This window comes from Otolemur garnettii, unplaced genomic scaffold (assembly GCF_000181295.1).
Source record: "Otolemur garnettii isolate 467f Iridium unplaced genomic scaffold, OtoGar3 scaffold00108, whole genome shotgun sequence".
Classification (NCBI taxonomy): domain Eukaryota; kingdom Metazoa; phylum Chordata; class Mammalia; order Primates; family Galagidae; genus Otolemur; species Otolemur garnettii.
In genome coordinates this window covers 6,312,565-6,338,949 of record NW_003852503.1, presented here as the reverse complement: position 1 = coordinate 6,338,949, position 26,385 = coordinate 6,312,565, and the positions used below count along the sequence as shown (strand labels likewise).

General features: G+C 42.5%; 1 protein-coding gene across 1 annotated transcript; it reads right to left on the bottom strand.

The window, feature by feature from the left end:
• Nucleotides 1–1,677: 1,677 nt before the first annotated feature.
• MPZL3 (myelin protein zero like 3) lies at nucleotides 1,678–25,087 on the bottom strand. Its single transcript, XM_003796857.3, has 6 exons — nucleotides 24,948–25,087; nucleotides 13,778–13,944; nucleotides 10,098–10,308; nucleotides 8,575–8,740; nucleotides 5,782–5,845; nucleotides 1,678–1,860 (listed from the first exon to the last, which is right to left on the bottom strand). The coding sequence occupies exons 1-6, from the start codon at nucleotides 25,018–25,020 to the stop codon at nucleotides 1,834–1,836; spliced, it is 708 nt and encodes a 235-aa protein (XP_003796905.1). The 5' UTR covers nucleotides 25,021–25,087; the 3' UTR covers nucleotides 1,678–1,833.
• Nucleotides 25,088–26,385: the final 1,298 nt, after the last annotated feature.

The following is a 26,385-nucleotide window of genomic DNA, read 5'->3' as shown; positions in this document are numbered from 1 at the left end:
AAGGGCCTGAAGAACCATGAGGTTTAACCATGGGGGGCGGGGGGTACACTGCCAACCCTGCCTTTGCCTCTTCTGCTTCTTTATTCTATGGTAGATCATAATGTCTAATGACTCACTAGATTCTCGAGTCTGCGGACTAGGTTGGCCAAGAGGCCAAGTCAAACCTATGAGATGGGTCTAACAACCCCAATTTTAAAAATTGGATCTTGGCCAAAAATAGACAGGCAGGTGATTCTTCAAAAATAACATAGCCTATAACGTTGTGATATGGAAACCTCTTGAGTCACCTAATGAACAATCATAAAAAGGGACCAGCCTCTTGAAAAAATGAAGATGGGGGCGGGGGTAATTTTGGTCTCTTCTAATGGAGACATGAACCCTGACACTGTTACAGAGAATGACTTAAGTAGACACTGTTAATCCTTCCTGACATATCACACATATGTGTTAGTGGCTTATGGAAAATTTAATGGAAATTAAAATTGGAAATAGATTTATAGAGCAGAATGAAGGAACCTATTATAGGGTATGGAGAGAGCACAGGGAGAAGGACAGGTTATGTACAACACGACTTCCTCATCTCAAGTATTATGTAAAATCATCTTGCACAAACCATAGTTTACTCATACTTGGGTACACTTTAGAAACAAAAAAAAATGTATTGAAGAAGAACCAAAAAGAGGATTTCACTGAAAAGAACGGCTAAAGTCTTCTCTAAGCCCCCACTCAAAAGTTTTGGAAGAGTTTTTCTTGCCTCTAACCTGAAAAGTGAAAAAGGAAACCACAATTTTTTTCGCGATAAGAAAGTAAAATAACCAAGATTCCTTGGCCCAAATTGCATGTAACAAGATGAGAGAAAAGAATTCCTCTACCTCCCCGTTCCTTTCCTTAAATGTAACTTGACGACACTTTATTTAATACTTTAAAAACCCAGTCAAAGCAAATCAATGACTCCTGATTCTCCCAACTCTAAAGAAATTCAGGTTAGACATTGCAAGTCGTCGAAATACAATACCATTGAGCATGAGGCCGCTGAACCAATGAGTGTATGTTTTATACTAACTCACAACTAAAAGTGTGCACGGAGCAAAAAAACAAAGAACATCTCTCCCAAACAAACATTGTGTCTGGTAGCACACCAGGAAGCTACAAGCTCCACTTCACTTAAAAATGATCTTGGCATCAGGACTGTGGCAAACATTCAGAATTCTCCTTCAAATAACTGGAAGGAAACATGTAATACATTCGAGAGCAAAGGAGAACCCCAAAGTATCTCTTTTCTCAGGAAAAGAATCTCTTCATTCAGTCAGAACATAACTTATTAAAAGGGGAAGTCATGAGTCTCTTCTGAGAGTTTTTGAGCAGCTTATAAATACAAGAATGTTTTTTCTTCAATAAATAAGCACTTCCTGTAGGGCGCGGTGGCTCACGTCTGTAATCCTAGCACTTTGGGAGATCAAGGCAGAAGGATCGCTTGAAGCCAGGAGGTTGAGACCAGCCTGAACAACATAGCCAGATCATGTCTCTACAAAAAATTCAAGCATTAGCTAGGCACGGTGGAACACACCAGTAGTCCCAGTTACTCAGGAGGCTGATGCGGAAGGATCACTCGAGCCCAGGAGTTTGAGGTCACAGTGAGGCAATGAGCTATGATGATGCCACTGCACTCTAGCCCTGTCTAAAAAAAAAAAAGGTTCCTAAAGTCTTTACTGATGACCTCCAGATCTTCTAGGCTGTCCGGGCCAGCTTCACTTTTCTGAGAGGCTTTAGCTGCCGGTGGAATGGGATGTTATCTGTTACTATGTGATTCTTCTTAGATCATGCAGACTTTCATCAATATGTCTCTTCATAGTCTGAATCCTGGAGGGGAAAGAACAGCAGGTGTATTGTGAATATGAAGTACAATACCCCAGTCAGAATTTAAAGACCACATGTTAAGATCTCCAAATGGAACTTGGCTTGAGGAGACAACGGTGACATACCACTGGCTCAACACACCTAAATTCCCATGAAGCATCACAACCTCAATATAATGAGTGTATATTGGGTGAATTTCCACTTTGAAGCCCTGGTAATTTACTTTTTTTTTTTTTTTTGAGACAGAGCCTCAAGCTGTCCCCCTGGGTAGAGTGCTGTGGCATCACAGCTCATAGCAACCTCCAACTCCTGAGCTCAAGCAAGTCTCCTGCCTCAGCCTCCCAAGTAGCTGGGACCACAGGTGCCCACCACAATGCCTGGCTATTTTTTGGTTGCAGCCATCATGTTGTTTGGCGGCCCGGGCTGGATTCGAACCCGCCACCCTAGATGTATGTGGCTGGCGCCTTAGCCACTTGAGCCACAGGCATCGAGCCAATTTTCTTTACTTCTGTGAATATCTTTTAAAACCTCAACACACAAGAACAGGTCCCTGTCTACAGCAGAATGTGCAGGGTTGTGGTTAGAAGTTGAGGCTAGGAGTGAGCTACCTCTTAGCGTCAACTTTTGCTGGCTGTGACCTTACGTAAAAGTATTTAATTTCTTTAAGCCTTAGTTTCCCCATGTATAAAATGGGGATAATAGACATACACCTCATGGAACTGTTTTGAGAATCAGATGAGAAAAATATGTAAATAGCTTAGAACTGCGTCTGGCGCTTTGTAAGCACTCATTTGAGATGAGCTCCTATTACTATTATTCTTACTCTTCTCATTCAAACTCATAGCCATTACTCCTAACTTCAAGTGGGCCCCTAGCTCTACCTGGCAGGCCACCTTTCTCTAGTCCATTCATTCTCCTATTTCACATGACTGTTTCCTACCTTACCCTCTGGCTATCTTTCTCAGCTGATGACCTCGCTCTCTCCCACCACTGAAAACAGAGAAGTGATCAGTAGAGAACTTCCAGAAGCTCCATCATGGTTTTTGCCCACTCACAAGCACCTGGGCCCACCTACTTGGCCTTGCCTACTGTTGTTACGCACCCTCGCTGCCTTTGCTAAGGCCATCTCCACTTGTGCGCTAGAGCCTGGCGTCACCCCCAGCAATTCTCCCCCTTTCTCTCCTGTAGCATCCATTTGTCCTTCTCTACTTGATCATTCCCGTTAGCATAAAAATACGCTCAATCTCTCCCATCTTAAAAAGAAAAGTAACTCTTGATACACACCTCCGTCTACCTATTACCCTATTTCTCTGCTCTCTCCACAGCAAAACTCTGGAATTTCTGTGGATACCCATGACTCCAACGCATCTTTCTGCATCTTTCCTGACCCTTCCCTAGGCAGGCTTCTTCTCCACTACTGTACTGAACCTCCTTTGCTAAGGTCACTGTTGACCTCCACATTACCAGATCAAACAGTAATCTCACATTTTACTTCACCTGACTCAGAAGCACTGACAGTTAATCTCTCTCTTATCCTTGAAACACTTTCTTCACTTCTCCCAGGATACCAAACTCTCCTGACTTCCCTCCTAACTCACTGAATAATCCATCTCAGCCTCCTTCACTAATTCCTCTACATTGCCCCGTCCTAGAAAGCTTGGAGAGCTCCACACTCAGTCACTTGACCTCTTCTCTATCTACACTCATTTCCTGGGTGGAAATGTCCCTATCAGTCTCTATCTGCCAGTAGCTCCTAACCCCCTCTGCTGAATTCCACACCCACAATTGCCTACTCCACAGCTCCACGTGGAAGTTTAGTATTTCAAACATAGTATGCCCAAAATGCAACTTCTGATCTTCCTTCTAAAACTTGTTCCACCCACAGAATTCCATATATCAGAAAGTGGCAACTCTACTCTATCAGTGGCTCAAGTCAAGAACCTTGGAATTGTCCTTGACCCTCTCATTTCTGCACATATACATGCAGTATCAGTAAACCCTTTTGGCTTCACCGTCAAACTATAATCAGAGTACAACCAATTCTTACCACTTCTATCACTGCCACCACCATGGTCCAGCATCTTCTCCCACCGGGCTTATTGCAAATACCTCCTAACTGGGCTCTCTGACTCTGACTGTCCCTTACCCTTCATTCTCAACACAAGAGCCAGAGTAATGCTTTAAAATACGCATCAGCTCTCAATCCCTCTAATGGATTAAAAGCATGAGGCCCAGGTCATTGTAATCTTCTATAAAGTTCCATAAGATCTGGCTGCCACATTATCTCTCTGATTCTAAACAAACACTATTCTTGGTCTCGCTCTCTTCATTCTTGGCACGCTGCCTTCTTGCCATTCCTAGAACAGGCCACTCACGACCCCTCCTCAAAGCCATTTGCACCTGCCATTTCTTCTGCCTGAAACACTCTTGGCACAATAACCATAAAGCTTGCTTCCTTTAGGTGCCTGTTCAAGTATCATCGCCCCCAGGTCCCTAACCATCCTATTTAATATCACACCCTCTATCCAACCCCCCCACCCCCCTTTTGTTTTAGTTTTCTCCATAGCATTAAGCACCATCGGATACATGACATACTATATATTTGACTTATTTTTTAAAAATCTAGTGTTTGCACCCAAATTTAAGAGAAGGTGACATTTCAACTATTTCTTAAAAGACGAGAAAGAATATTTCAGGCAAAGAATATTAAGTTCTTTGAGGGTAGAAATTGTTATCAGTTTTATTCACTGCTGTTTCCTAAGTACCTAGAATAATGCATGTGGCACACGTTGGATGCTCAATAAATAACCACTGGATGAATTCATGTCTGAAATGTGAATAATAGCCATATGAACATTAACACACCCCGAAGGGTTGGTATTAGATCCTCTCCACTGGCACTATCAACCGTTCTCTCATCTGACCTCTGATATTCAAGTTCATGAGAGAAAAAGAAAAAAGAACACTGGGCTGGGATCATCTGGCCAAGTGCCAAGCTTGGCAATAAGTACAAAGGGGAGTCAATTTTAAGCCCTCCAGTGACAGGTATATTTCATATTAGATTGTTAAGTTGCTTTGACCTGTTTCCAACTTCACCACATCAGAAAGTCTTTCCTCCTCTTAGGATCCTAGGACAGCCACACAAGCTTATTAGTCACTGCTGGTGCTCAAAGGAAGAGGGATTATAGCCTTTTGAGATTTAAATCAAAACTTAGGTGAGTAGGGCACCAGCCACATGCACCAAGGCTGTCGGGTTTGAACCCAGCCCCACCCAGGCCTGCTAAAGACCAATGACAACTGCAACCAAAAAAATAGTTGGGCATTGTGACTGCTGCCTATAATCCCAGCTACTTAGGAGGCTGAGGCAAGAGATTCACTTAAGCCCAAGAGTTTGAGGTTGCTGTGGGCTGTGATGCTACGGCACTCTACCAAGGGTGACATAGTGAGACTCTGTCTCAAAAAAAAAAAAAACTCAGGCCTTCCAATGTGGAATTTCTTATTGATAAAAGACATCAAGATATCCAAAAAGTTATATCACTTAAACTCCCTAGAAAATACCAAGGCTCTCAGCAGAAAAGTTAAATTCAGGATCTGGATCCAGTCAGTCAAGTCTCCCAGTATAAATTCAGGGGCAGAGGCCACTCTTCTTTCAAGATTTTCAGTCAACCAGCACAGATTGCTCCATACAGCCCTCTCCCCTAACCTAAGAATACCACTCTACGCCCACACGATAGAAAATGAAGTCATAGCTATAGCTAGTAGGGGTCCCCCAAAATCGCTATGCTTTAGGGGAAGACATTGGTTCATACCTTGCTTAGACCTACCTGCATATCCTCTGCTGCCCCAGAAGGCAAAAGATTGACCCCCTTAAGTAAGCAGGAAAGTGAGCTGTCAATAGTAGCAGAAGGAATGGCCTGAACTTACCAGGCACTCAGCACAATGGACACACAGCTTCGCCATACATGCCTCTTCCTCCTCCTGGTCAGTGCTGCAGAGAAAGGACACACCAGACCTGAATCATCACTGTCCTCAGTATGGTTAAAAGCACAAGTATCAGACATGGCTGCATTTAGATTCCAGTTCTGCCACTTACTAGCTAGGTGACTGGGCAAAAAATGACTTGTGTTTCGACAGCCTGTTTCTTCATCTATAAATGCAGATAGTACCATTTACCCTTAAAGCATAGTTGTTAGAAATAAAAAAGAAACCCATCTGAAACACATACGATAGTTTCCAACACACAGTGAGTGCTCAGAAAATAGGAGCTAGTCATAATCATTCCTTCAGAAAGGAACTGAGCACGGACAATGTCTGAGGCTCTGTGCTATGCTGCAGATAAAGAGATAGATAATCTCAGGCCTGTGAAGAGCTCACAACCTCATGGAATGAGGGACCTGTGAAAATTTAACCAGTATAGGCTCGGCACCTGTAGCTCAGCAACTAGGGCACTGGCCATATACACCAGGCCTGGCAGGTTCAGTATCTTGATATCTTTTATCAATAAGATATTCCACATTGGAAGGCCCCAATTTTTTTTTTTTTGAGATAGAGTCTCACTATGTCACCCTTGCTGGCGGGTTCAAACCCTGCCAAACAACAGTGACAAGTACAATAAAATAGCTGGACATTGTGGTGGGTGCCTCTGTCCCAGCTACTTGGGAGGCTGAGGCAAGAGAATCGCTTAAGCCCAGGAGTTAGAGGTTGCTGTGAGCTGTGACACTATGGCACTCTATTGAGGGTGACATAGTGAGACTCTGTCTCAAAAAAAAAATCAAAAAGAAAAAGAAAATTTAACCAGTACATTATAATACAATGTGATAAATGTTTTAATTGAGTTAAGATCAAACTGCTGTGGCAGCAGAGAGCAGGGAGTGACTAATTCTCCCTGGAGGACTCAAAGAAACTCAAGGGGCGGGGCTATTTCAGTTGGGTCTTGGAGGACATTCAAAGAGTTTCCAGGTAAGCAAGTGAGGCACTGAGGGCATTCCAGGCAAGAGAAAAGTATTGATGGTGGAGAGTGAGGAGATTTGAATAAGTATAGTGTGTTTAAGGGGAAAAATAAACTCACTATAACTAGAATGGGAGGTGAATAAGAAGAAAGTTCAGGAAACAATGTATTAGAGGAAGATGGTAAAAGTTTTATATAACATGCTTAGAAATAACTAGACATTAGCATTGTTATGAAGAATTATTTACAGCTCAGCGCCTGTAGCTCAAGTGGCTAAGGCACCAGCCGCATGCACCAGAGCTGGTGGGTTTGAATCCAGCCTAGGCCCACCAAATAACAATGACAACTACAACCAACAGATAGCCAGGTGTTGTGGCGGGCACCTGTGGTTCCAGCTACTTGGGAAGCTGAGGCAAGAGAATTGCTTAAGCCCAGGAGTTGGAGGTTGCTGTGAGCTGTGATGCCACAGCACTCTACCCAGGGCAACAGCTTGAGGCTCTGTCTCAAAAAAAAAAAAAAAGAATTATTTACCTTTTAGGGGCCACAGATTCCTTGTAAAGGGCACGGGGCACTTTCTCTCCATTAAATAGATGCACATACACTCATCTACACACAGAGAAGGGAAACTGGGGACCTTCTCAATGTAGACCTTTCTTCCCTGGGTTAAGAACCCCCAGTACAGAAACACTAGAAAACCAACAGGGGTTTTTAGTAGATTTTTGCTACTATTTTCTTTAAGTACATTTGTTTTTAGGGAATGCTCATTGGCATAATAAAGTTTAATAAATCCTTTTGATACCACACTCCATTCAGCCCTTCAGAACATATGCTAAACAAGAACTGATCCTGCTTTTTCAAATCATTTTTGGGGCAGTGCCTATGGCTTAGCGCCAGCCCCATATTCCAAGGGTGGCAGGTTCGAACCAGACCCCGGCTAAACTGCAACAAAAAATAGCCAGGCATTGTGGCAGGCACTGTGATCCCAGCTTCTCAGGAGGCAAGAGAATCACCTAAGCCCAGGAGTTGGAGGTTGCTGTGAGCTATGACACCAAGGAACTGTATCAAGGGTGACATAGTAAAACTCTGTCTCAAAAAAAAAAAAGACTATGGTTTATCTTTCAAGGGTACAAGTGAATCTTTCTAAAAGTAGAATATAAACGTCTTAACACAATACCTAAGAAAATGGCATAAAGGCTATGTTAACCAGTTTGATGAAAATATTTCAAATTGTATATGAAAACACCACACTGTACTCTATGAATACATTAATGTACACAGCTAACATTTAATAAAAAAAAAAGAAAGAAAAAGAAAAGAAAAAGACTTCTCAGGCAGCGCCTGTGGCTCAAAGGAGTAGGGCGCCAGCCCCATATGCCGGAGGTGGCGGGTTCAAACCTAGCCTCGGCCAAAAACTGCAAAAAAAAAACAAGGAGAAGAGAAAATAACTAACTTAGAATGTCCTTGTCATTTTGTAATAATGAAATTATCTACTTCAGAATTTATATTCAAAACCATGACATTGTACAATCTGACTTCTGAGAAGACTAGAACCATACTCTCAACGCCTCCATTTCCCTCCAAATTCCTATCCACAAGTTTCGCTTCCAACCTTCCTTTTTCTTCCTCCTCCACAGAGCTATTCTCTTCAAAAAGAAACTTCACTGCAGAACTAAACTCGTCCTGGAAAAAAACGAAGGTGGTGGATGTAGGGATCTGGGAGTCCCTGAAGAGGAAATGAGTTCTTTGCTCCGGGCCCCAGCTGGACTTACTCGTCTGAAACCTCGATAGATGACTTCTTATAGCCAGACTTGCTCCTCTTCCTCAGCCCGGCAGCCTTCTGACCCATTCTTACCAGCAGCAGGACCACCACCACTGCGGAGGGCACAAAGACGAGGATGGAAAGGATGGCCACAGAGGAGAGCATGGTGCCAAAACCTGGGGGTGGAGAGAGAGGAGGTGAAGGCGAGGGCCTGCCAGAGTGCATCCTGCAACACGAGCCAGGTTCTACTTTCACATTCATATTTCTTCTGATTACAGAAGGAACGTATCTTTGTGAAAAGGGTAGAAAAACGGAAAAGTACAGTGAAGAATAAAAATTGACCCATAATCCCACTGCCCCAAAATAACACTTTGGTATCTAGCTGTTCAATCTTCAATCAAGGGGTATTGGGTGGGGGTATATATTTTTGGAAGTATGGATCATATTTTATATACTATTTCTAACCTCCTTTTAAACTTATGATATGATAGATATTTTAATGATTGCTTCCAGATGGGCTGTTTAATGGCTGCCATATCCTTCTACCATATTGAATGATTTATGGACTCAATTCCCTAATCTTGACATTCAAATTGTTTCAAATTCTTTGTATCTGTAAACTGTATTAGGATGACAATCTTGGCACATAAATCTTCATGTTTATCTCTCCTTCTTTAAGATAAAATAGAAAATGGAATGACTGGATCAAAAAGGTATTTTCTTTAAAGGCACCAGCTTCATACTAACAAACTGTATCAGTTTCTATTCCTTCCAGCCGCATGAGTGTGCTCATGTCATTGAAATCTACAAGTTATTCTCTTTTTAAAAAAGAAGAAGAGGAAGGAGAAAGAAAGCAAGAAAGAGGGAGAGGGAAGGAGGAAGACAAGGAAGGGAGGGAAAGAGGGAAGAGAAAGGGAGGGAAGAGAGAAGGTAGAAGAGAAGGAGTGAGGAAAACTTGATGAAGAATTGAGAAATGACAAGGCATCCACAATGAACCATCCTGCATCTCTAGATCTTGGATTCAAATCCCACTGAGGACTAGATTGACCACTGAATAGCCACCAAGGAGTCCTTAACCCACTCTCCTCCTGTTTCACACTAAAAGGAAACTACTGCTCTCTGTATCACAGAAGAGATTCGCCCCATCGTTAGAGGGCATCCTTCTAAGACACAGGCAAGAAAATTATCTTATTTAACTGGGAGTTCCCTTATTAGGGAAACTGGAATGATGTCTACGGCACAGAAACCACCACCCTCTATTTACTCAGGGGGTTGCCGTACATTCCACAAGACCTTTGGCCACCTAAGGCGAAAATGAAAAAGGGATAATGGAAAAACTATGACAATATTTGAAGTTTTCAAGATAAAGATAAAAACTGTATCTTGACAGACACATCAGGATGGCAGAAAAACGATTTGGACACAACGATCCACTGACCCAACTGGCTTACAAAGATAGAACTTTGCCTCTCACCGAGCTCTCCAGAAGGAACCCGGGCCGAGCCCTGCAGAAGGTTGGTGGCAGTTGCTTACCCCTTTCTGTGACTGTCAGCTCTGTCACGGGAATATTATGGTGCACATCTGGGGGGTTCTTCACAGCACAGCTGAATGTCCCATTGTCCTTTATGGTAGGGCTGCTTATGCTTATAGATGCGTCCCCTTTGTACACATTTCCAACCCAGGAAATCCGATCCCGAAATGTGCCTGCTGTGGTTGGGTACTGGAAAGACTGATAATGAAAAACCTAAGAAAGCAACACCGTGAGGGGAAAAGTTAATTGGAAAAATGCAATGAACAAGTAAAGCTAAGCAGATTCGAAATAAAATACAACTGTATCGTGGTGGGATTTATTTTTTCCGTTTAGGCCTTTTTTTTTTTTTTTTTTTTTTTTTGAGACAGAGCCTCAAGCTGTCCCCCTGGGTAGAGTGCCGTGGCATCACAGCTCACAGCAACCTCCAACTCCTGGGCTCAAGCGAGTCTCCTGCCTCTGCCTCCCAAGTAGCTGGGACCACAGGCGCCCGCCACAACGCCCGGCTATTTTTTGGTTGCAGTCATCATTGTTGTTTTGGCGGGTCCGGGCTGGGGATTCGAACCCACCACCTTAGGTGTACGTGGCTGGCGCCTTAGCCGGTTAAGCTATAGGCGCCGAGCCTAGGCCATTTTTTAATGCTTTTCCTACCTCTATCCTACAGGTAAGGTGATAGTATAATAAAAATGGTAATCAGAAAAAGGCCCGATGAGAGAATCCTGGGATCCTAACCCCTGAATCTCAGTTCTCCCTAAAGTCCCAAAGCACTAGTTCTCAACCAGAGGCAATTTCACTCTTCAGGAGACATTTGGAAATGTCTGGAGACATTTTTGGTAGTCAGAATTGGGGAGAGAAACTTCTGGCATCCAGTGGGTGGAGTCCAGGGATACTGCTAACCATCCTACAATGCATAGGAGAGTTCCTCACAGCAAGAGTCATCCACCTCAAAGGTCAACAGTGCCAAGTCGGAGAAACCTTGTTTTAAAGTGGCATCTAATTCTTGCACAGTACTTTATAGCCTGCGGTGACTTCCACACATCTCTCTCTTGAGCCTCATGACAACACTGAACCATCTGAAACACGCATAATTGTTCCAAATTTGCGAAGAGGGGAACAAACAAAGCCCAAAACAAAAAACTAAGTGACTTACTCAAAGGTACACACCTAGCAAGTGTCAAATGGGAGATTCTGTTTATTGACAAAATCACCAAGAGAGTGTAATAGAATTCAGACTTTCTCAAGCGATCCATCTCGGCTATTAATACAAACCCTATGTCACAGGCATGATAAGTCCTCCATGAATGTATGTTGAATTAAAACAATGCTGCTTCAGACTTGGTAACCTCTGACACTGCCTCACCAAAAGCACCTAATTATACCTGGAACCAGGCCGGGCGGGTACTATAAAACAATGACTTCTCTCTCTTGTGCAAGACACAGGCTTTCCTCTTTCTTTGTTTACTTAGTAACTTCCCACTTAGGAAGCCAGGCATTTATAGTCACTGAATTGCCCAATTTTGAAGAGCAACTTCACGGAGAAGGTGCTCAATCTTATTGGTTCAATTGTTCATGCATTCATTCAACAAATATTTGGCACACGCCCAGAATGGGTTAGGTACTGTGTTAAGTAAAAGGACACAGTGGGAGCCAGGCAGGCACAGGCCCTACTCTCACAGAACTTACATTCCAGGTAAACACAGATGGTAAGAAATAACACGTGTGATGGTCGCTGATTGTTCCATTTTTTGAGGAGATAAAGGACGCCTACCACTGATTATCAACATCAGTGTAAAAGAGTATGAAACTCCTTATTGACAAAACAAAGCCTGCTGTGTATCCTTTAAGATGAATCTAACAGCTCGGCGCCTATAGCTCAACCGGCTAAGGCGCCAGCCACGTACACCTAAGGTGGCGGGTTCAAATCCCAAGCCCAGACCCGCCAAACAACAATGACGGCTGCAACCAAAAAATAGCCGGGCGTTGTGGTGGGCGCCTGTGGTCCCAGCTACTTGGGAGGCGGAGGCAGGAGACTCGCTTGAGCCCAGGAGTTGGAGGTTGCTGTGAGCTGTAATGCCACGGCACTCTACCCAGGGGGACAGCTTGAGGCTCTGTCTCCAAAAAAAAAAAAAAAAAAAAGATGAATCTAACCTATAAATTTCATGTTAAATTCATGATATTCAAGTCCTTGCAAATTGATTAATCTGACAGAATGATGAACCACAGAACTGATGAACCACAGAACTTCAACATGTGTGTGACTTTAATTCTAACTTGGGAGAGTTTGCTAATTTTCTGATTAGCCTCACAGAGAGCAATGCTAAGAGAAAACTGCTATTTGCACTCAAGGTTTCTGACCCAAGTAGCTCTGCATTGCTTGCTGTGTCCTACTTTTGACCAAGGAGGGAGAGCCAAATAAAGCCAGCCATAGTTTCCTCACCACTCAGAATAAAGTGACCTGTTTCAAGTCTAAAGAAAAAAAGACACCACGAATACAGCCTCGCTGCCTTCACTGGAGTTGCCTACCTCCCTCCACGCTATGTGGCATTCCACAATGGCTCCTAAAACAGAATTCAAAGCATATACATTACAATCAAAGAGAAAGTTTTCCAACGAAGAAAACACAATCCATAAATTCAGCTTACTTTCAAAAATGCAATCTTATATATACAGCTGTGACATTCACGTTCTTGAATAACATCTGTCCTGAGCTGAGGATAATACTGCTGGGAGCATAAAGAGAGTTTTTATAGCACTGTAATCTTCAATTAGATACCCACAATGGGATTGGGACCATAATTGTGTTTTATATGTGTGACTAAAGTATGTGGCGAGGCCAGCTGTCACCGATGGCATCTGACCCCGACACAAGGTACCCCCCTTTCCTTCAAAAGCAGCTGTATAAACCAATGCAGATGTTTACACACTGGAAATGCCAAGATAAACCCGCAGAGCATGGATTCTCAAACAAACCCACCCACTGAGACAACCTATAACAGAAAATGAGCAGCCTTAAGAGAAAGGATGTCTGTGCCCGGGACCTACTGTATTTTCCTAGCTAACAGTCCTGGGGGTGGCCTTTTTTGCACATCAGGCCTAAAGATGAATCTATGAAACTATGCAAAAAGAAACAACAGAGGAAACAAAATTAAACCACGTTTCCTCTGACTTTCTGACAATTTTTTTCCTGCAAGTTATTTACAAGATGCTTAGGCAGAAGAATAAAAAGCCTTATATGACCAGAGGAATGTCAGATAGTGTAAAAGCTCATCTCCTTCTATTTATTTATTTAGACAGAGTCTCACTTTGTTGCCCTCGGGAGAGTACGTGGCATCACAGCTCACAGCAACCTCAAACTCCTGGGCTCAAATGATGCCCTTGCCTCAGCCTCCCTGGTAGCTGGGACTACAGGTGCTCACCACAACGCCCAGCTATTTTTTAGAGATAGGGGTCTCACTCTTGCTCAGGCTGGTCTCGAACTCCTGAGCTCAGACAATCCACTCGCCTCAGCCTCGCAGAGTGCTGGGATTACAGGCGTGAGCTGCCACACCCAGCCTATTTCCTTCCATTTAAATTGAAGCCCATCTTCTGCTCTAAGATGAGAAGGACTCACATGACTTGTAATATAAAGATTCCTCAAGTTGACCACAGGAGAGTCAGAGAAACTTTCTGGAAAGTACACACTTACTGATTCTGTGCGACTGCTACTGGCAGGGCGATATGTCCAGTCTATGGTCAGCTTGTCAGAGACAGCTGAAGTTGACTTGAAGGTGCACTTCAACTTGATCTTCTCTCCAACATAACCTCGGACATGGGCATCTGCATGAATCTCCAAGGAAAGGACGATATGAACACCTAATAAAAGCAAGCCCAAACACTTAAAAACGCATTCATTTGGATGGATTACATGCATGTAAGTGAACAATACAGAGATGCTATTTATCATTTTTAGGGCTCTCATCAAAAAGGCAGAGACATAACTATCTTCTTACGCAGGCCCACGAGGAACAAGGAGCTGATGTATGCATTAATCAAGGAAAGCATTTTTAGCATTTTGCAGTCTTAAATCACAGACTGCCTGCTTAGATAGAATAGAAAACCTGGTCATATCAGTATTTTTCCAAACACAGACTTGTGGTTCAATTAAGTACAAACATGTGGTCTGCCCCCAGCAAACTAAAAGGTGACATCACCCACCCTCTTTCAGTTCCTCCACCAGACAAGACACACACACACACAAACACATATACTCCGGGAATTCGGCAGCTTTTGTGGTCTAAGGGACTTATCTTGGGTTCAGCACCATGGTGGCATGAAGCTACCACCACCTCAATCCCTGGCAAAATGAGAAGAGATAACAAGAATGGCAAACATTTTTTTCTAAGAATTTTTAACAACTGCCCCAGGTTCTATCTAGTTTTCCTCTCTTTTCTTTAAATTGTTCATTATTATGAGTATATAATAGTTGTATATCTTTTTAGGGTCCCTCCTTTTGTTTGAACCCACCCCCTCCAGTATATGGGGCCGGCGCTCTACTCCTTTGAGCCACAGGCACTGCCTGGGTTCCTCCCTTTGTTAAAGCTGGTTTATGAATCATTCATCTATTAAATCAGGGGGAAGACAATGGAATAAGTAAATACATTCTACAGTATAAAAATAAGATAGCATTTTTAAACCCTCCAGAGCAGTGCTTTTCCACCGTTTTTATCTCACGGCACACACGAACCCCTAGCTGAGCTTCTGTGGCACACTTAAATTACGTTGACTAAAAAAAGAGTCATAAAAAGAATCTATCTTACTGTGCTTCTTTCGAAAATAATTTAATTTATGATCTTTAAAAATTTGCACGGCACACCTAAGATTTTCTCAGGGCACACTGGTTAAAAATCACTGCTCTAGAGCCTTACAGGCCGTCTCCAAGTTATAAACATCCAACTGACATATGACTCGCACTTACGAAGGAGACTATTACAGGTAATAGGTAAATGTCCCTGTTCCAACAAACATACAAATTCAACTTAAGAACAAACCTTCAGAACCCATCTCGTTCATAACCAGGGGCTGTTGGTATTCTTTCCCCAGTCACTTTGACACTCCATCTCCCTAAAGAGCCAGTACTTTCTTCTGGCCAATCCCTTCTGCTTTCAGAGAACAGTAAGTAGAAACTTATCTTTCACCAGGGAGCCATGTTTTAGGGAATTAGTCACCAGCACCTTGTTTCTCCTGCTTCCTCTCCACCTAAATGAAACAATCCTTCTGTCGTTCCCTCCTCACAACACATTCCCAATGCTCAGACACCTTCAAGGCCAGAAGACCCTTCTGTTGGCCCAGAGCAGCAAAGCTTCAGAGAACAAACCCATACACGGTCCTGAAAACCAGAAATCCCTCTGCATAGACAGGCTGGTGTAGTGATTGTGCACACAGTACCCTCAGCCAGAGGGTCTGGGTTCAAATACAGTAACTGCCTAGCAAGTTGCTGTATTTCTTCAGTTTCCTCACCCTTCTGGGACTGAAAATAGCACTGCTCAGAAGGTCAGGGTAAGGATTAAAAGAGTTAAAACACGTGCAAGGCTGAGCAGCCTGCCCAGCTCACAGCAAGTCCTCAGTGCGTGTTAGATACCATCATCAAGACACGTCTTCAGTCCTGCCGACACCGTCAACCTTTCCTGTCTCCGACAGTTATGAGTCATTAGTTCTACTGCCTGTACCTCTGCCTGCTTTCAATTATTTTTCCAGTTCCTCTCTAGATAATCTTGTTTGTCCACATTCCTCTTAAAAGGAGGACACCAAGACTGAGCTCACTCATAAAAGCTCATAAGAATCTGACCCATCCTAAAGACCAAGATGACTTCAGGTTCATCCATCGCTTGCCTTACAACTTTGACCGGCTAAACTTTTCATTCCTTCTGTGTCTTTGCAAAGGCTGTTCCTCTGCCTAAAAGGCCTTTACCCCTCAGTTCCCACCCTTTTAAACCCCTACTCTAACCCATCGATATGAAAAAATCATTATTCATCACTCAAGATCCAGTTCTTAAAAATGGAAGGTGGAAATGAATTTAAAGAGATTTAACGTGTAGATTTAGAATTAGCCAGACCTGGATTTGAGTTCTAGTTCACCTATTTTTTGGCTGGGAGACCTTGATCACAGTTATCTACCCCATTCAAGCTTTAGCTTCCTCACTTGGTAACTGGGAAAAATACTAAGAACTCCTCATCACAGTTGGATCATTATGAAGATCCACTATAATTTTAAAAGATAACATATTAAAGCTTAGTACCTGGAATAACAACTTAACGATAATAACAACTTAGCTATTAGTGTTAAAATGAACACTGCATCTTCAAAAACCTTCGATCATTCCCTATTGGGCTACGGAATAAAATCCAAACAGGGACAAGGTGACCCCAAACTTCTACCGCTCTGCTGACCTACCTATCCCATCTCCTTCGCTACGCCTGCAATTTCCTGCCATTTTCCAAATGTACTGTGACCTTCCAAGCCACTGTGCCTTTATCTTGAGTACGTCTTTGTCTGCATGGTCCTTTTCATCCTTACCAGTCCCTCCAGAGTTGTTCCCCACCACAACACATCCCCAGTGCTCATACACCTTCTAATTGCAGCTCAAATATCTGCCCACTTTGTGACGCCTTCCCAGACTCCCCGATGGAGTTCATCGGGGTTTTGTTTGAACCCACCCCCTCCAGTATATGGGGCCGGCGCTCTACTCCTTTGAGCCACAGGCACTGCCTGGGTTCCTCCCTTTGTTAAAGCTGGTTTATGAATCATTCATCTATTAAATCAGGGGGAAGTGATTCTTTCTTCCCCTAAGTTCACAATGTTGTCAGGCACCGACGCCATTAATTGCACCTACTTTTTATAGGCTATTTCCTTCATTAAATGCAAGGACCTTCAGGGCAAACGTTCAGAGGGAGGGGAACAGACAGAAAGAGACTAAGGAGGAAAAAAAGGTGGACAGGTCACCAAAACTTTCAGCAGAGGAACAAAGTAGTGCTCCTTAGCCACCCACTCTCCTCCTATCACCTTCTTTTATGGTATTCCCAACACTCCGAATTCCCCTACACTTCTTTCCATTGCCCCATTCAGGAAATGCTCCCTCTAGATGCGTACTCCTAGATGGGGCTGGCATACTCTCCCGGAGAAAAATCGCACACCTCCACAGACAGCTGCCATCAGAAATTCATGAATTTCACCCACAGCTGAGCCCTCGGGAGACCTGGCGAATCTTTAACTGGCCTTGCTTCTTGCTTAGCTCACAGTCCATGATTCCCTGAGTCCTTGTCATTCTCCCCCAGTCATCTACCAACCTCCAAACCCCTCATTCTCAGAAGAAAATGTCCCCTTTTACTTTTTTTTTTTTTTTTTTGCTGTTTTTGGCCAGGGTTGGGTTGAACCTGCCACCTCCGGCATATGGGGCCAGTGCCCTACTCCTTTGAGCCACAGGCGCCTCCCCCTTTTACTTTTTCAAGAGACCTGAGACCACACAGACCGCCCCCATATACGCCTTTCTGCATCTGCGGCCATTCTTCCTTCCAGCCTGAAAGGATGAGATGTCCCTTTTCCTATGCAAGGACAACCCCTTCTCCTTTGCCCCATCCATCCCTCCACGCCTTGCTTCAGCAGAAAAATCCTCTCTGTGGTTTTCAACTGCTCCCCTTCAGGAGGGCCCCGCTCTCTCCTCTGGCTCTAAGCCAGTGTTTTTCAACCTTTTTTAATCTCACGGCACACTTGAACCTTTAGTTAAACTTCCACAGCACACTTAAATTATGTAGATCAAAAAAATAGAGTGGAAAAAAAGAATATATTTATTGTGCTTGAAACTTCTTTTGAAAATAATTTAATTAATGGCCTTTAAAATTTTTTGGAGCACACCTAAAATCCTCCATAGCACACCAGCATGCCATGGCACACCAGTTGAGTATCACTGCTCTAAATACACAGAAGTCTCCCCCATTCTTAAAAAACAAATAGCAATTTTTTTTTTTGAGACAGAGAGTCTCACTATGTCACCCTCAGTAGAGTACGGTGGCATCACAGCTCTCAGCAACCTCCAACTCTTGGGCTTAAACGATTCTCTTGCTTCAACCTCCCAAGTAGCTGGGACTACAGGTGCCTGCCACAATGCCCAGCTATTTTTTGTTGCAGTTGTCATTGTTGTTTTAGCTGGCCCGGGCCAGGTTCGAACCTGCCAGCCTCGGTGTATGTGGCTGGTGCCGTAACCACTGCGCTACAGGCACTGAGTCAGCAATTTTTTAAAAGCACTCATTCCTCAGCCCTGAAATACTACTCTAGTTTCCAACCACTACCCTCCATCCTTTCTAAGCCAACTTTGTGAAAGAGTGATCTATACCTGAGGTCTCCACTTCCTCCCTTCCCATCACTTTTGGACTCTACAGTCTAACTGGACTCCACTTCACTAGTAAAGGACACCACATTATCTTAAAACTGCAAAATCCAAGGAACAAAAACTCTAGGTACACTTTTCTAGCCTTCCTCCATTGGACCCCTCTGCAGCTATGACCACTTCCTTCTGGAAGCTTCTATCTCGAGGCTTACATGGCAATACTCTCACTCACTCACTCATTCTTCAAACATATATTTATTGTAGGTTTGGGGATAAACGTGAGCAAAACAAATACGCTCCCTTGGATGCTGGAAATACAGCAGAAGTTTGATGTATTAATGAAATAACCATAAAGACAAATGCATAATTACAAGCCCCAATAACAAATATGAAGGAAAGACAAAAAGCATGATCATGAGAACTGCGCCTTCCATGATGGGGGAGGGAGAGGAGACTGGTTAATGGATGGTTCCCTGATCTTCTGAGCTAAGATCTGAAGGAGGGGGAACAGTGGAAGAGAGGGAGAGCATTCTAGGAAGAGAATATAGCATGTGGAAAGGTCCTACCCCAGGAAGAACGGTCAGTCAAGGAACTAAAAAGCAGGAAGGCAGCAACACAGCATGAAAGAGAGACAGAGAGAAGAGTAAGATACAGCCAGGAGGGAACAGGAACCAACCAGACAGGACCTTAGAGGTTTGGGTCTTTATCCTTAGGGTAATCAAAGTCATGGAAAGTACTTAAGTGTGGAACTGAGTAAAAAGAGTCATGATGAAATTCAAATTTTTAAAACATCACTTTAGGGAAGACACATAGGAGTCAAGAGTGAATGTCGGGAGATGACTGAGGAGGCTACTGTAATAGTCTAGTGGGAAAGAAGGGAAGCTTGCACTAAGTTGGTGGCAGTGGACATGGACAGAACTAAGAAGACAAGAATACTTACATGGTAAAATCAATGAGAATTAGTGATAGAGCAGATGTGCTTCTCCGCCTTTGGCCAAGATCAAGTGTGGCATGTCAGGGAAAGGGAAGTGCTAAGGATGACTTGGGTTACCTACTTGGTGATACCATTCATTGAGAGAGAGAAGACTAGAAAAGTACTAGGCTTGGCAAGGAGTTTGATTCTGCATGAGTTCAAGATGCCTTTGAGACACCCAAGGGGTAATGCCAAGGAAGCAGTTGGTTTAGGGAAGGGGTCAGAAAACTAGGCCCACAGGCCAAATGAAAGCAAATGGATCTAGTGGGAGAGAAGCAAACTAAAAATAACCAGCAATTGACCCTACCTACACTCAGTTCTGCTGGTACCCAGTTTGGCCAATCAATATATCAAGTGTTCTCCTAGCAAACAGCTAAAAAAAGGTACATCTTTTTGTAAATAAAGTTTTATTAGGTCAGGTGCAATAGCTCAGGCCTGTAATCCTAGCACTCTGGGAGACTGAGACAGGTGGATTAATTGAGCTCACAGGTTCCAGACCAGACTGAGCAAGAGCAAGACCCCATCCCTAACAATAACTGAGCATTGTGGCAGGTGCCTGTAGTCCCAGCTACTTGGAAGGTTGAGGCAAGAGGATCACTTGACCCCAAGAGTTTGAGGTTGTAGAGAGCTATGACAGCATTGCACTCTACTGAGGGCAACAAAGTAAAACTTGGTCTCAAAATAAATAAATAAAGTTTTATTAGGACACAGTCATGTTAATTTGTTTACATACTGTCTATGACTGTTGCAGAATGGAGTAATTAGTTGCAAGAGAGACTATGTGGCCCACTAAGTCTAAAATATTTACTCTCTGGTCCTTTATGGAAAAGTTTTGCCAACCTCTAATTTAGATCAAAGAGAGATCTGGGTTATAGTTATAAATCAGAATCTCATTAGTCTCACTCCAATCAACTCTCCACCCTGTATTATATACACACATGCACGCGCACACACACACACTCTCCACATCTCAAACAGTTCAAATTAAATCTCTAAGGCATCTCCTTTCCTACCTATCCTGTAAACACTGGTGTTCCTTAAGCTCCATCCTGAGCCCATGGTCACTCTACGTGTTCTCCTTGGATAAACCCATCCACTTTTATAGATTTAGCAATTACTGACTGAGGTGATGGATACCCTAATTACTCTGATTTTATTAATTCATATTGGATGTCTGTATCAAAATATCCCATGTGCCCTGTAAAGATAGACAACTATTATGTGCCCATAATAATTAAAAATAGTTTCAGTAACCACTAATAGGCTAATGATTTCCCAATCTATATTTCTAGCCATGATCTGCCTCTGAGTGTTCAGATGTTACTGGATTCAGCCACTTGAATATCACCACCACAGAACCTCAAATTAGATGTAGTAAATATACATTTGCTGCCAGTTCAGTATCCATTTCTCCTCATCTCCTTTCCTAAAAATACTCAGATTTTCTTTGCATGGCTACGATGCCTATCCTTTCCCATGGAGACCACAAGCAAGAGGGAAAATGATCCTATCAATCAGGGGCCAGACAGGAAATCAAAGGGACAATCAGCTGAGATTTTGAAGAATGGGGCCACTTCACAAAAGGAAAGAGACTTTCCAAAGGGACTCTTCCCAGGGTCAAGGGAACCAACAAAGGCATGAACCCCAGACCTGAGGGGACAATGAGAAGGAATGGTGTTAGTAGATCCTGGTGTGAGTGGAGCTATTGTTTTAGAGGGACGTGGGCACCATAGACCGTGACACTAAGACAGGGATGGAGCACGAAAGAAATATCTGCCTCTCTCTTCTCCTGCCCTCCAGTCTCCTGCCAATGACTTCCATTGGCCAAACCTAACTGGAAGCAGAGGAAGAAAGCCTGAATGACCATCTATAGAGTCAGCTTCCCAGACAGTAAAGAAGAGGGGAGGGGCCGCAGGGGGGAGTAAATTAATCTAGTGGGAAGGAAGGAAACTAAAAATAACTAGCAACTGACCCTACTTGCAGCTGAAGCTGACCCACATTGGCCTAAACCAAACATTACACCCAGTTGTCTCTTCATACACAACAAAAGTTTTACCAAAATAAAAAAAAGCCCTGATATGTAGAGTTGGACAATTTCTATGGTGCAAATACACCTACAATGGTTAATTTCAAGCTACAAAGATAAAGTCCTTGAATGTTCAGTTAGGAAGAGATGTACTAATTGGCCTCTGAGAGTCGGAAGAACTGGCTGCAGCACACCAACCTCCTGATAACAGAAACATGTTTGGGGTCAATATGTACTCAAAGTTAATTCAATCAAGTTTCAGAAAACTTGCTTGGAAACTTTTGTAATGCCTCCATGCTTTGTATATGTCCTCTCTGTCTAGAATTTTTGAACTCTAATGAACTCCTATTCTAATGAACTCCTATTCTTTCAAGATTTAACTCTGGTTACACCTCCAGGAAATCTATCCTTTATCGTCTTGGCACACAAGGGCATCTCTCCTGCATGCCCATGGTTTGTAGTGCCTTCTCCTCTTAGTACAAGATTCTAAAATTATCTGTTGCCTTATCTATCTTCTCCAATAGACCCTAAGCTCATCAAAACAGAGCCTAACCCACTGCAGATGCTTAGTAATATTTATCCAACTGGACCAAACCAACAAAAATAAAAGTAAAGTTGTTACAAAACAATCATAAAAATACACATTCAGAGCAAATTTTGGTTACTGAATAATAGCAAGCTACTTACCTACCAACCTCTTCCTCATTAACATATCTGAATTCCATATTTACAAGCATCATTTTGCCACAAAGTAATCAATATTTCAAGTCACTTTATTGAAATCCAAACACTGGATAAGTGAGTCCTAAATGTTACAGAAAAATAAGATCCACAGATGAACTAAACTAATCTACATGGTTAGATGTCAGGATGTTGGCTCCTTGTAAAGGAGAATGGATAATGACTGGAAGGAAATACAAGGAAGGATTCTGGAATATCAGGAATATTCTGTATGTCCTAATTTGGGTGTTGGTTACTTAGGTATGTTCAGTTTCTGAAAACTCATTCAGCTATATTCACTTGAGATATGTGTACTTTTCTCTCTACATAGTCTACTGAAATTAAAAGTGTTTTAAAATCAATAGATGTCAGAGAGCTTGTCTCCTCCACTCACAAAAACAGAAGGAGAAAAATACCCGCCCACTCTTAATTCATTCAGAAACATCCCTCCTAGGCCTTATCCTCTTACAGATACTTATCTTTTCACCTGAATTAAAAGGTCTCCTTGACAGATTAAAAGCAGCCAGCGATAGAAATAGTCATAATAATTAACAAAAATTTTAATCTAGGGGAAAAAGAAGAAAGTCACATTTTCACATAAGTAATCTTATACCTGGAAGAAACTAAATAAATAAATATGTTGAAACCAAGCTCCCAATTTCGTTCACCTCATTTTCTAAAACATAAGTCTCACAATCTTTGATTCATATAATGATATACTTAAACGAAGAAGAAAAAAGTGTAAGAACCCTAGGCTCCCTCGTGTACTGTTTCTGCATACTTAGACAATTGATATAGCAGGTCCAGACTTACAACCTCAGAAGAATTCAAGAAAACTAATAATTTGCAGGGCTCTATTTTTGAGAATGGAAGGCAATTACACACAGGTATGAAACCAAAGTCTATCACCTAATAGATTCAAAAGTAAAACCAAAAAATGGATGAACTTTGCAAACATGCTAAGTGACAGAAGCCAGTCACAAAAGAGCACACGATTGCATGGTTCCATTTATAAGAAATGTCCAGAATTGGGAAATCCATAGAAAAAGAATTGGTAGTTCCCAGGGGTTGGGACAAAAAGTTGTTAACAGAATTTCTCTTTGGAGTGATGAAAATGTTCTAAAATTAATTGTGGTAATAATCGTAACTATACTGTAACTATACTAAAAAGCCAATGAATTGTATTGGCAATGCCTGAGTTACAAACATCTGACTTACATACAACTTGCACTTACAAACAAGGCTATTGCAGATAACAGATAAATGTACCTGTTCCAACTTACATACAAATTCAACTTAAGAACAAAGCTACAGAACCTATCTCATTCATAACCTGGGGACTGCCTGTACTTTAAACGAGTAAACTGTACACATATGGCATGTAAATTATATCTCAATAAAGCTGTTATTTTTTTAAAAGACAAAAGAGCTATTCAAGTAATAAGTACATGGAGATCATAAAATCAACTTTAAATGTTTGACTGGATGATCTGGCCTGCTGGATTTGACAGATAATCTTCAATGCAAAATGACATTAGGTTTAAGAAATCATTCACTATTTCTAGAAATTTTTTTCTCAATAGGATAATATTTGAACATTTCCCATATGTGTGTTGCAGTACCCACACAAATTAAAGGGAGGGAGGAAGTAAGAGTGGGAGAGAGGGAGAAGAAGAGAGAGAGAAGTAGATTTATTTGGAGTGACAGCAGGCCAGTCTAAATACTATATTGCAAAATAATTATGCTAAAAAACTGGACACTTAACAACGACACAGGCAGCTGGGAGGGTTCAGGGAGTGTGCTGGCAGCATGAATATTAGTCACCAGTTAAATAAGAACTTCCAGCCTTACCTGCTAAGACTTAGGACACCTGATGTCATTAAAGTCTTTCTATAATATCAAAAGTTCCTTTCAGAATCCTCATTACCCAGAGGAAAAAAATTTTTAAGTTAACAATTTGCTCTAAGGCTAGCTATACTAATATTAATATTTCATTTTCAAGGAGGAAGCACACAGACACACAAAATCCCAGAAATAATCGCACCCCAAAATGAAGGTAATTAAATTGGACTGAAATTTATGCAAATTGAAATTTCAAGAAAGCAAAACGTATCTAAATTTTAAGACTATGTCATAGTGTGAATACTGTATTTCTGATATTAGTTAATAGATCAACATTTTAACAGAATTGACAGGCCCCTTTTTGTACTATTTAAAAAGTGTGTTAAAGCTGTTGCTTTTTCCTCAACAATGTTTCTCGATTATAAACGATATCACATTCCATCCCTTCTGAGACTAACGTTTTATTTCATACCCCCTGACAACACCTACAAAAACCAAAATTACCAGCAGTCAGTATTTTGTTTCCCAAAGTTCCTGGGTCAAACTACTGAACACAGAATGGCCTTTGTCTAATCAAGGTATACAGCGCACGAAACCCCGGCCGTCAACACTGGTATCTCATCACAAGTAAACGCCAGGGACTCCCAAAGCCAGAGCTCTTGGGGTCCCATCAGTTCAGCCAGCGCCAGAATATGGCGCTAAGTCACGCGAGCTGGTTGGTCCAGCTCCCAAGGCCCAGACAAGGGCTGACATCCTCCCAACCCCCTTCAGCGGTCAGCGGCAAGAAGATAACATCCTCCCGCGAGCCAACCCCCTCCTTCCTTCCCGGAGCCCAGCGGGGGCTTTCCGGAGACCACCCCCCCGGAACCGGAAAAGCGACCATCTTTCTTAACCCCCCGGCCGGAAGTGGAGCGGAGCCGGCCGGCGCACTCACTCTGGAAGAGCAGGACGCCCAGCAGCGGGCAGAGCGCGCAGCCACGGCCTCCAGCCGCTCCGCTCTGCTGCATCCCGACAGCTCTGCAGATGCTGCGCACCTTGTTTACGGCTCCCAGTAACCACACAGGTGACACCGGAAGTGACGTCGGGCGGGAGGCAGCGCGGGAACGTGCGGCGGTCCGAAGTTGCCATAGGAACGTGGATTCTTTCCAGAGCCGCGCCTGGTTTCTCTGCCCAGCGGTTGCTTAACGCCGAGCTGGAAGCTGATTGCTCTTCTGCTTGAAAGAAGTGGACTGCAGCCTTGGAACATTTGTAATTTTGTTTCTATGGAATGCAAGACTAGATCATCTGTATTCCAGACGTTTTTATCTCTATAGATTATCTTAGTTGACTGCTCTCAGAATAGATTTCCGTAAATTTAGAGTTCAGAGAGACCTAGGAAATCATACAGGATAGTCAGTAGGTAAACAACGTGTTAGGCCCTTGTGGTGATAAGTGCCACAGTCTCTTTGATTCCTGTTCTCTTTAGTGTAGCTATGTTAGCATCCTGAATTGGGTGTTTATTAAAATTGATATTGGCAGTGGCAATATGATCGAGTTATTACAGCCTGTATTAGAGGACAAAGAGAACTGGGATTTGTGTAACCTTTGGTTGGAAAAGTAAGAAAGTTATGGTATCACAGTAGTTGAAATGAGATGGCATCACATCCTTCTGAAAAGAGAGATGGGACAGTGCTCTGCTTTAGTCATTAGTAAGCCTATTTTCTAGGAATTGCCACATATTTAATGAAAGCAGGAAGGGTACGGAAATACACCTCAGCTTTGGGGAAGAATTAATACTAGACTGAAAAGCTGGTAGTTTTCTCTTTTACGACTAACACAAGTGTACCAAATAGAATATTTTATATGTTCCTTTGAAAGAGTCCCCAGTCCTCAACCTAAGTGGTGTTGCTATGCCCAATTCCCAGCTATCCAAAGCAATGTGGAAATTCTGTGGCAATCCATATACTTTTGTTTATCCAGTAGAAACTAATGCTACCCATTATTGACTTCCAGATTCTCCCTACTAAAACAGCTTTTCAGTGAAGGCAAAATACACATCCATCTGTTTTCTTTTACCTGTTGTGTGGAATTTTTAATTAGCATATAAGCAAATTACATAATTGATAATTCTTTATTACTGAAGGTTCATTTACATAGTGTTTCAACCATAATAAAAAATAAATTACAAATACAAACGTCCTCTTTAGGAAGGATATGCTAAACACCAGGGCTATATTACCCCTTGACTATTTAGCCAAGATACAAAGTACAGGTTTAGCTGGAAAAACTGTCCATGAATTTTAACTATTTCTTTGTTTTATTAATGGAACGTCATCCAGGCCATCTGTTTGAAGAAATATCCAGTTATTATATTTGCAAAGGTTGAGTTATGA

Bases quoted from the DNA above. Each gene is read 5' to 3' on its own strand.
- MPZL3 (XM_003796857.3), bottom strand. From the start codon at position 25,020: ATGCAGCAGAGCGGAGCGGCTGGAGGCCGTGGCTGCGCGCTCTGCCCG. The intron at 13,945-24,947 runs GTGAGTGCGCCG...TGCTTTTATTAG, and splicing joins GGGCGTCCTGCTCTTCCAGA to GTGTTCATATCGTCCTTTCC. The intron at 10,309-13,777 runs GTAAGTGTGTAC...TTGCTTTCTTAG, and splicing joins GTAGCAGTCGCACAGAATCA to GTTTTTCATTATCAGTCTTT.